The sequence below is a fragment of the Copadichromis virginalis genome, linkage group LG15, assembly GCF_057382275.1.
Source record: "Copadichromis virginalis isolate Kocher_CV1m ecotype Utaka linkage group LG15, C_Virginalis_male_GT1.1, whole genome shotgun sequence".
Lineage (NCBI taxonomy): Eukaryota > Metazoa > Chordata > Actinopteri > Cichliformes > Cichlidae > Copadichromis > Copadichromis virginalis.
This window is the reverse complement of record NC_140632.1, coordinates 4873890-4884328: the sequence shown is the minus strand read 5'-3', so window position 1 is coordinate 4884328 and position 10439 is coordinate 4873890. Positions and strand designations below refer to the sequence as shown.

At 40.3% G+C, this 10439-nt stretch overlaps 1 protein-coding gene and 1 long non-coding RNA gene across 3 annotated transcripts; one reads left to right on the top strand and one right to left on the bottom strand.

Annotated features, from left to right (window-relative positions):
• Position 1: 1 nt before the first annotated feature.
• On the bottom strand, positions 2-10410 carry LOC146691585 (methylmalonate-semialdehyde/malonate-semialdehyde dehydrogenase [acylating], mitochondrial). 2 transcript variants are annotated; one of them, XM_085431455.1, is made up of 12 exons: positions 10351-10410; positions 10005-10049; positions 8058-8132; positions 7462-7623; positions 7297-7375; positions 6151-6453; positions 5751-5872; positions 4843-5032; positions 4557-4738; positions 3797-3976; positions 981-1079; positions 2-844 (listed from the first exon to the last, which is right to left on the bottom strand). In XM_085431455.1, the coding sequence occupies exons 1-12, from the start codon at positions 10384-10386 to the stop codon at positions 740-742; spliced, it is 1578 nt and encodes a 525-aa protein (XP_085287581.1). In that variant the 5' UTR covers positions 10387-10410; the 3' UTR covers positions 2-739. The 2 variants fall into 2 exon arrangements, with proteins under 2 accessions (XP_085287581.1, XP_085287580.1); XM_085431454.1 differs by lacking the exons at positions 10005-10049; positions 10351-10410 and adding an exon at positions 9009-9048.
• LOC146691586 (uncharacterized) lies at positions 4706-6210 on the top strand. The gene is made up of 2 exons (XR_014915076.1): positions 4706-4759; positions 6112-6210. It is a non-coding gene; the product is annotated as an uncharacterized LOC146691586 (long non-coding RNA).
• Positions 10411-10439: the final 29 nt, after the last annotated feature.

Here is a 10439-nt window from a genome sequence, read left to right as displayed (position 1 = left end):
GTCCTGTTATAGTGGCTTTATTCAGTCAAGTAGCCACACTAACTGCAGCACAGTTTCATACTATAAATGCCATCGTAATGGTTAATAAAGAATATATTTGACATGAAATATATTTAACCCATGACCAATACTATGACAGTACAGTATAAAACTGTGAACTTTAATTTGACACGCACACTAATCTCCACATTGGACAGTATACAGCAGGGTTATGTCAGTTTCACTGAAGTGAGGAAATGTCTGTGTCCATGTTCTCATGTAGGCTTTTGCCTATTCACATATTGAACCGATGAAGCTAATGAAACACACAGGGGATAACAGTGGAAGACATTTGCTGTAACTACTCGGCGTCAGAATCGCTGATCTTTGTGCTTTCACGGCACTCAACGGATCATGAAAAAGGACTAGCCACTATGAAGTCATGATCCCACTGCTCTGTACAGGAAGTGAGGAGAAAAATGGGTTCAAAAAAATACGCAATAAACCAATGTACAGATTCACAGCATCACTGATTAAGTCCATTTTTTATCTTCACTTCTAAAGATGTAAATTGTGACCGGTATTTGTTTTAACTTTGTAAATCCTGACATTCGTTTTCTTTGCTGCCCAGTCACTAAGTAATCATCCTCAGTATGAACATTTGACCAATCAAAAGATATCGTAACCACTTCCAATCCCTCGTTGGGCTTCTTAAGGCATGTAAGAAGTCTCTGAAGGTTAGATGCACTGTCAGTTTAGCTTAGCGTCCCATGGTTGGCATTGTGACAGCCGGGCTTGTCAGAGTGGCATCCTCAGCCTTCCACTGCGACGTAATAGTCTTGATCTGAGTGTAGAATTGGATGCCCTAGTGGTAAAGTGATAACAGATATGTCAGTGAGCTATCTAGCACATGACAAAGTGTCTGCATTGTGCTCTTTCAATACTTCAGTGGAGGGAACAGCAATGATCTGAGGGGATAATAAACTACTTCTGCTATTTACCTGCTTGCCATAGAAGTTGGTATCTCCCCTGAATGAACCTCTGGAACCAGTGAAGGAGAACATGGGGAGTGGGACGGGGATGGGCACATTCACACCAATCTATAAAAACGCATGTGTGGATTATGAAAACACAAATCTAATGCAGGCTAGAAATACAACAATGATCAAAGCATAATTTGTTTAATTTGGCCAGCTTACAAAGGGAGTAAGGCCTGGTGTTTAAAATCCAAGATCAACATACAGTTTCAATAAAAACAGACCCGTGAATATACATTTAAGGAGCCTATCAGCACCACTGGACCAGCATTCAATTATCAGCCAGTCCAAAAATGAACTACAACTTGGCTCCTGCTGCACTAATCCACACATTTGGGATTCGTCCATGTTTTAATGCATTGGCAGGTAATATATGACATAGTTTCAGCTGGCAGTGTAAAACCAGCTTCACTCCAATAAAAACATTCCCACTTCACATGTCTGCTTTACTTTTTCAGAAATAAAGCGCCTCCCACGCAAACCCGCTTACTCATCCAAGGCTCAAACAGGTGACTCACCGTGGCCTGAAATTAGGGCTGAACGATTATGGAAAATAATCTAATTGCGATTTTTTGCCCCAATATTGCGATTGCGATGCGATATGCGATTATTTTTTAAGGTCTTTGTCTTCTGTATTATTAAACAAAGACAAGCAATACATCATATAGTATGGCCAATACTATATTACATTAATTTTAAACTGTTCTTTCCTGGAAGACAGACCTCTGTTATGATGACATGAGGTGATGCATGAATTGATGACTGACATTTTTATTTAACTTCTTCAATCACAACAGTATATTTGAACATACACAATAGTTTATTTTTAGCTTACAAACATCTGAGCATAAAGTGCTGACAAGGAACCCTGGTGTAAACTGAACGATATATCGCATTTGCGATAATATCGCGACATGATCAAGTGCAATTTTCTAACCGCAAAGGCTGCGATTATACTGCGATTATATTATACAATTCATGGGCTGCATCCTCCTGAGGCCGCATTTGTAGACCGATTACGTCACAGCGACGCGCCGAAGGCTGTCCAAATTACTACCATATCCCAGAATTCATAGCGCGGCCCAGCCAAACTCCAGTTTCCAGCAATGGCGGCCGCTACTAAGTTTTAAAATTACTCATACTAATCTTTCTGGGTCACAAAATAAACTTTTAACATATTTTCAGGCGAGAAAGTAGTTGTGTAAACATCAAATATGTTTACACCAGGGTTCCTTGTCAGCACTTTATGCTCAGATGTTTGTAAGCTAAAAATAAACTATTGTGTATGTTCAAATATACTGTTGTGATTGAAGAAGTTAAATAAAAATGTCAGTCATCAATTCATGCATCACCTCATGTCATCATAACAGAGGTCTGTCTTCCAGGAAAGAACAGTTTAAAATTAATTTAATATAGTATTGGCCATACTATATGATGTATTGCTTGTCTTTGTTTAATAATACAGAAGACAAATACCTTAAAAAATAATCGCATATCGCATCGCAATCGCAATATTGGGGCAAAAAATCGCAATTAGATTATTTTCCATAATCGTTCAGCCCTAGTGTAAACATTAAAATGAAAGTCAGTACAATGTGCAGATTGCAGAAATATACATAAAAAAAATCAGTGGCTTTACCACACTCAGTTTTTCGACATCTGTGAACTACTAGACAGTCATTCAATTAAAAAATAATATTAAATAAATAAAACTAATAAATAAAAAATACACACATCTTACTGATCTCTGCAGTCAGTAACATTACACATAAAGTGCAAACATAATAGCAATTGTATAAACACACACACAAACACGCCTTTAAAATTTAAAGGCGTGAAATTGGACGGTCTAGTTCTGATTAGCGTCACCGCTGTCTCGGTGGAGTTTAATAAACTCGGCCGTCTGCTTCTTGCTATCTAAAATATAACCAGACACTGGTGTAAATTCTCGACTGTCTCATACTTCTGTTTAATAAGTTTTCTGTTTGACGTTTAGTCAGCTGTGTGAAAACCAAGGAGGAACCCACCCGGGGGATTAATAAAGTTTTATTTTATCTAATCTAATAACTTTAATCTCAGCCAAACCGATTTACTCACGAACAAACAAAACACTGAAAAAAGCCCAACAATAACATTTTTAGGTTGTCTAAGTGACTTATATATTACGTTTAACCCGAGCAGCGAAACTCCGCGGTGATCTGAAAATGATGTGCCGGGAGTTGTGCCGTTCTCGGCCGCATCAGTAACCCTCGAGCTCCCGGCTAGCTGTCGAGCTGGTGGGTAGCAGACGCCTCTGAAAACGTCGAAGCACTTTTGCAAATATGGGATATCTTGATAAACCGAGCAGATATTTGATGTTTACACAACTACTTTCTCGCCTGAAAATATGTTAAAAGTTTATTTTGTGACCCAGAAAGATTAGTATGAGTAATTTTAAAACTTAGTAGCGGCCGCCATTGCTGGAAACTGGAGTTTGGCTGGGCCGCGCTATGAATTCTGGGATATGGTAGTAATTTGGACAGCCTTCGGCGCGTCGCTGTGACGTAATCGGTCTACAAATGCGGCCTCAGGAGGATGCAGCCCATGAATTGTATAATATAATCGCAGTATAATCGCAGCCTTTGCGGTTAGAAAATTGCACTTGATCATGTCGCGATATTATCGCAAATGCGATATATCGTTCAGCCCTACCTGAAATACCACAAAGGTGGCCGGTTAACACGCTTGTTTGAAACTATATCTTCAGCAAACAAAGAGCTTCATGTTTTAAAGTCTCTCACCTGGCCGACGTCCACCTCGTGTGTGTATTTGCGAGCTGTGGCTCCATTGGTGGTAAAGATGGCCGTGCCGTTACCGTAAGGGTTTCGGTTGATTAAAGAAATGGCTTCGTCCAGGCTGTCGGCCTCCAGGACAACAAGGACCGGTCCAAAGATCTCTTCTTTGTAACATTTCATGTTGGGCTGAAAAGAACAGCAGAGGGAAAACGATCAGGACTTCAAACTCTACAAAGGAATTCTTAACAGAACAAAGCACGAGCAGGTTTGTGTCGGGGAAGAAAGGTGAAAAACTGCTTTAAATGCATTTCACAGCACTTACAGCTACTTTCTATTTTAAAGTCAGCTTTGTGTGACACTCAACACTTATAACCAGAAACCAGAACGGATCGGGGGGGGACTCTCATGCTGAGAGGGCTGCTTGTTGAAGATTCAAACGTTCAGGCTTACGAATAAAAGCATTTTTAAATCTACTTTTAAAGCCAAAAATCTGAATTTTCACAGAGGTCTGTTCTAAAGATATTCTCAGCAGGAGGGGAAAATCAAAATCTGTGGTCACATTCAAGGAGATGAGGACTGATTTTGTTTCATTTCCAACAACCCTAATCAAAGACACTGAACTGATTGAAGCGATCATTTATTTTTTCCTCAGATAATTACAGCACCTACCAAAAACAAAAAAAGTTATTACATTAAAACATTCTAGACAGTTTAGTTTAACATTACTTTAATAGCATCTGACCCAAATTAAAAGTTCTCAGCTCACCATAACACCAGCTAAGATGGTAGGTCCTACAAAGTTTCCATTTTCATATCCTTTGACTTTAACATTTCTCCCGTCCAGCAGCAGCTTGGCACCTTCATCAACCCCACTCTGGATCAGAGACTCTACCCTGGCTTTGGCTTCTGGGGTGATCAAGGGACCCACATCTGCCCCAGGCTGATCACCTAAAACACACATTTTGACGTGTAAGAAAAACGGCAGTATGCATGCCAACTGACGTAATTTATTTATTTATTTTTCATGGCGATACGGTTACACAACAAGTTACCTGAGTTTACGCGGAGCGATTTAGAGCGCTGCACCAGCTCTGGGAGCCATTCACGAGACTCCCCAACAAAAATAGCAGTGGAGAGAGCCATGCAGCGCTGGCCAGCTGCTCCAAAAGCAGCGCCCACTAGCTGGTTGATGGTGTTCTCTTTGTTGGCATCAGGCATCACCACACCATGGTTCTTGGCACCCTAAATGCAATATGTAGGATACAAAATCTGTATGATTTCACTCCAAAAGAGTGCAGAACATCAAACAGAGACATAAGAGCGCTAATCACATATGCTACAAATCCCAGTGACTGACAGCAGAGGATTTAATCACTGTCTTGGTAACAGCAACAGGAAATAGACCACTACCCATTTTCATTCATATTAGTAATAACAATTTTTAAAAATAGTCTAAAAAATAAATGAATAAATAAAACTAAGTTCCATCAGGATTTCCCAGACACGGACTTACTATAGATGAGATCTGGCAGGTATGTTTCCCAGCTCAAGACCAACATACCTGCAATCCACCCGACTATTTCTTTATTTTTGCAAATAATTGTTCATTTTTCTTCCCAGATAGCACAACAGACTTACTATTAGGTGCGCTTTTTGCTCTTATTTTGCTGCTCTTGTGTCAGTCAAGGACTTGATTCACAGGCGTCGCTCTACATACTCAAGCGCCACTCTAACCAGCACAAGAAGCTGGTTTGTATCTTGTTACACCAAAGTCACCCAGCTTCAGAGCAGGACAAGGACTACAGCTGCCAGCTGCTGTCCAAAGCAATTAAGAGTTGGACTTCAACCAAGGACAAAGACCTGACTGGAGAGGCAGCTGATTCTTGCCCCATTATTTACTGTCACCATGTGCCATCTAAACACTGCCAGTGTAAGAAGAGCATATTCGGTCTGTGAATACCATGTTGGACTGCACTCTCTTGCCATTCTTTGAGCCCCGCTCGTAGATGTACTCTCCAGCCTGGTTGGAGCCCACAAAACTGATGGCTTTGATGGCCGGGTGGTCACAGATGAAGTTTACCGCTGCACAAACAAGGAAAAAAGTCAATATTTTCTGTTCTTCTGTGTCACACCCTCAGGGCACAATATACGAGCACTGATACGGAGATTCAAATTCTCCTGCTTCAACAATGCCTGTAGATTACTTACAGATATAGGCTGCACAGTTTATGGAAATATCTTATCTACATATTGCCAGAAGGGTATATGATTAATGTTTGACTCATCCTTGGACCTTTCTCTATTGTTTATGACACACACAGACTGTGAGCTCCTCAATGAGCAGGGAATTACGCACTCACCTGCATGCTGTCCGTGGATTATGTTGAGTGTACCATCTGGTGCTCCGGCATCCTGGAGCATTTTGGCCAAAAGCATGGTGCAGCCTGGGACTCGCTCAGAGGGCTTCATCAGGTAGGTGTTTCCGCACACCATCCCGACAGGGAACATCCACAGAGGAATCATGGCGGGGAAGTTGAAAGGGGCGATGCCGGCACACACTCCGATGGGCAGGCGGTAGGTGTAGGTGTCCATGTCCTTGGTGATGGAGGGTAAGGTTTCCCCCAGCATGAGGGATGTAATGCTGCAGGCGTGTTCAACCACCTCTGAGGAATGAGCAAGAAAAGGATTTAGGAAGTCAGCCAATAACAAAGTGCCTAGATAAGCAATCTGAAATAACACATACACAGTTAACTGATGAGTCCATTATTGAAATTTACACATTTGCCTCTTAAGATTAAAAAAAGACAAGCCTGCCAGCTCCATTTCCCATGAAAAAACTGTAATAAAACTTGTAAGTATTTCAAGCACCATTAGCCCCGGTACTTGCAGCGCACCTCCACATGTAGCCTGTCTTTCAGCTGATAACAGAAAAGTTAGCCTGCCAGAATAATTTAGGCATCCTGAAACTGGGATCAACACCAAGAACAAAAAAAGGAAACAAAAAAAAATTACTTGGCAGCTGCGTGTTGTAATAAACAAAAATTAATTCCTTCGTCTGCAACCGCACACAGCCCTTAATTTCCAAACATGATTCCCGTTGATGCAAGGCTGCCAGAATGAACGAGTGCACCTCAGCAAAGGAAGCTGCGTAATTATCTTTAAATAGAGTGCAGCTAAAAGCATAGTGTGAAAAGTGTTTTACAGAAGACAGGAACACACTTTAACATCAGGAGTTATTATTGTACTGCTGCAAAAGCATTGCAGCCTTTTTCTTCTTGGAACTAAAGCCTTATTAAAAGCGGTTAAAGCCTCTAATATGGCCCAACTATTACTACTGTCCACTTTTAAATTAAAGCTCAATGTCCCTTTTTGCATAGAGTGTTGACTGTTGTATAAACTGCTTCACTTGAGGAATTTGATCTTATCTATATCTACAGCAGGACTAATCTAATCAGGACGCCAAAGACTAAAAGGAAGACTAAAAGTCGAGTCAATGCGTTACTTACGCAGTCCTCTAAATACGTCTCCCTCTGCATCAGCCAGAGTTTTGCCCTGTTCCAAAGTGATGATCTTAGCCAGCTCTTTCTGAAATGTTAGAAGAAGAATTTAGAGAGAATTATTTCAACAAAATCAATAAATTATTTTGACATATATGTGACCCATCTCCCTACAATGTTGTCCTTGATGAGCTGTTGGTAGCGCAGGAAGATCTGCTGCCGGCTGAGGATGGAGGTCTCGGACCAGGAGCGAAAGGCTCTGGAGCAGGAGTCCACAGCTGCCAGCATCTCCTCCTGTGTAGCTTTAGGAACACGTCCCACCACTTCATTAGTGGCCTGCAGAACAGGACACGGTCCATAAAGACAATCAGACAAGCAAACTGAGAGCAGGGGAAGTCATTATTTGCATGTGCATCATTTCATTAATATTAATAACAAAAAACATTTATTTTTATCCTTATGCGGTGGAAGTAGATGAATATCTTTTCATGCTACAATCACTCATCACTGTTTTGCAAGAGGCTAGTATCTGACAAGCTATGCACTAGTCTCGTCTCTTGGAGGATATAAAGCATGACGGGTTGTGTAGACTGGGCTCAGATTTCTGTCGTTTTACATATTAGGCAATTAAAATTTGACAAATCAGGACTTATTTATTCCATCCAATATTCACAAGTTACTACAACAAATTTTATACTGTATACTTGCAGCCAGATCGCATTACTCCAGCCTCTGTGCAGGTTGGGCACAGTTCATCTATGAATACTTACAGGGTTGTGGATGTCAAGCCACTCAGACGTGTTGGACTCGACAAACTTGCCATCGATGAACAGCTTGGTGGTGGGCTAGAAGATCAAAGAAGCATATGATTCAATCTGGATGCATCAGTCGCCATCGCATCCATTCATCACCACAACATATGCAGTTATTTTCCAAGGCATTTTGCTCTACTTCACTTTGCATGCACTCAGCTGTGTTACAGGTTCATTTTGAATTGTTTAATTTAAGTTTGCCTCAGACATTTCCAAGCAAAGCTGTACATCTTCCATGCTACATTACCCGTGTTCCAATCCCATTCCTCCTCCTAACTCAAGATAGATTTTTAGTATACAGTGCGTATGCACTGGAAAAGTCAAGGTCTATATCCATTAGCACTGCAGCAGTCGACTGACAGAAAAATAGACAGCTTCAGTTTGAGAAAAAAAAAAGAAAAAAGAACACCGGGAATCTATTAAACTTTAACATATATAAAATGTGCAAGAGTCCTGAGCCACTTTTCTTTATATTTTGCTACCGAAGAGACATATTTATTTATTTATTCATTTTATTGGATTTTTTTAGAATAGTCTTGAGAAATAGTTCTCCAGGCTTTTTGAAACTCTTACAAAGTTTTTCTTTATACACTGGCTACAGTCCAGTCCTTCCAGAAGAATGTTACTCGTAGCAAAAACACATCATTTGTTCCTACTTCTGTAGTTGAGTCAATGAAAAAATGCTAAAAACTGGCATCAAATAGTAGTTTTGCACCTACAAGGTGATTCTTAAAGAGCCATTAGCCCAAAACGTCTCATATCTTGGCATGTTGTGCACTGTTCCCTTGAAAAAATTAGAGGAAACTCAACAACTGAAAGACAAAAGAATAAGTGGCAGGCCTAAACATTATCTACAGCAGTAGATGAACAGTATCTGAAAGTCATGTCCTTAAGAAACAGGAAAAGTACCATCAGGGTTTGTTCCACTATTCAACACTGGAAAGCTTTGGATTGGCAAAAGCCTGTTGGACAACGTCTCCCACCCCATGCAGCAGACTGTGACAGCACTGAGCAGCTCCTTCAGTGGGAGACTGCGGCACCCACGGTGTGGGACGGAGAGATTTCGCAGGTCTTTCCTCCCCACTGCTGTCAGACTCCACAACAAAGACTTTAACTGAACAAACACACACATCCACACATGTGCAATAACACTAAGTGCAATAATCTTTTCTGGCATCGTTGTATTTTTACTCAGTTGTATATAGCATTCGTATTCTATTTTTATCTTATTGTATATTTTTATTCTATTTTATTCTACTGTATATAGTATTTTATTTTATTCTATTCTGTACAGTTGTGTACTGTATTTATTCTTATTGTATTCTAATTTTTGCGTCATAACTTTTGCACTGTCCACTTCCTGCTGTGACAAAACAAATTTCCCACGTGTGGGACTAATAAAGGTTATCTTATCTTATCTTATCTTAATATTCAAAGCTGCAGTGCAAACAACTGTAAAAATTGATGTCTCTGACTGGATGTGATGGATATACTTTTGACTGAGATTTCAAACACTAGCCAAAAAAATATTGAAAACATGCACAATAAACATAATCAAAGAAATTAATGTTGTAATGAGCAAAGAAATTGCCTCTTTTGAGGTTTTGGTGGAAGGCTTCGGAATTTAGTCTGACATCCTGTGCTTTCTTAGCCAAGACTCACTTCGAAGTGATAAATAAAATCATTTAGAAATTATGCTAATTCAAAAACTTAACCAAAATACACACACACATATATGTTTTTCCAATAACGCAAATATTACTCTGTTATAAACAAATGTCATGCTGTAACACAATCTGACAAAAGTAAACAAGCATACTCTTCTGACAATCAGAAGAGACGGCCCTTAGCGCATAACACGGCACCACTACTAAGCTATAAAAGGTCCTGAGTGATGGCTCTTACCACTGAGGAGGATGAGTAGCACATACGACCCAGCTGGAGGGGGGCCTGTGAGAAATGACATATCAGACCATTATTTAGAGCTTTTAAATCACTGTCTGTGCAAGGTCTCAAGAGGCACGTCTGAATGATCCACTGACGTATCATATCTGTCCACGTGATGTAAATAAAGCCTGTTGTTAGCTGACCAATCACTTAATATATTGTCATGTACTTGCAAAAAGGAGTAGTGGACTGTGTACAACGTGTGACTTTGCTAGCTAACAGCGCAGGTTGTTAGCCGAGTTTGGTGCATAAACACTGAACCAAACAAACAGTTGTATATTGCACGTTCATTATCTTACTCTACCTTCTTATTTAAAAGGGATCGGAGAATTGCCGCCATTGTGGAGAGTGCAGTGCTTTTTTTCCTGCTCCGAAGCCCTTCAACCGACCCAG

Bases quoted from the DNA above. Each gene is read 5' to 3' on its own strand.
- LOC146691585 (XM_085431455.1), bottom strand. From the start codon at position 10,386: ATGGCGGCAATTCTCCGATCCCTTTTAAATAAGAAG. The intron at 5,873-6,150 runs GTGAGTGCGTAA...TTGTTTGTGCAG, and splicing joins AATCCACGGACAGCATGCAG to CGGTAAACTTCATCTGTGAC. The intron at 845-980 runs GTAAATAGCAGA...CTTTACCACTAG, and splicing joins CCAACTTCTATGGCAAGCAG to GGCATCCAATTCTACACTCA.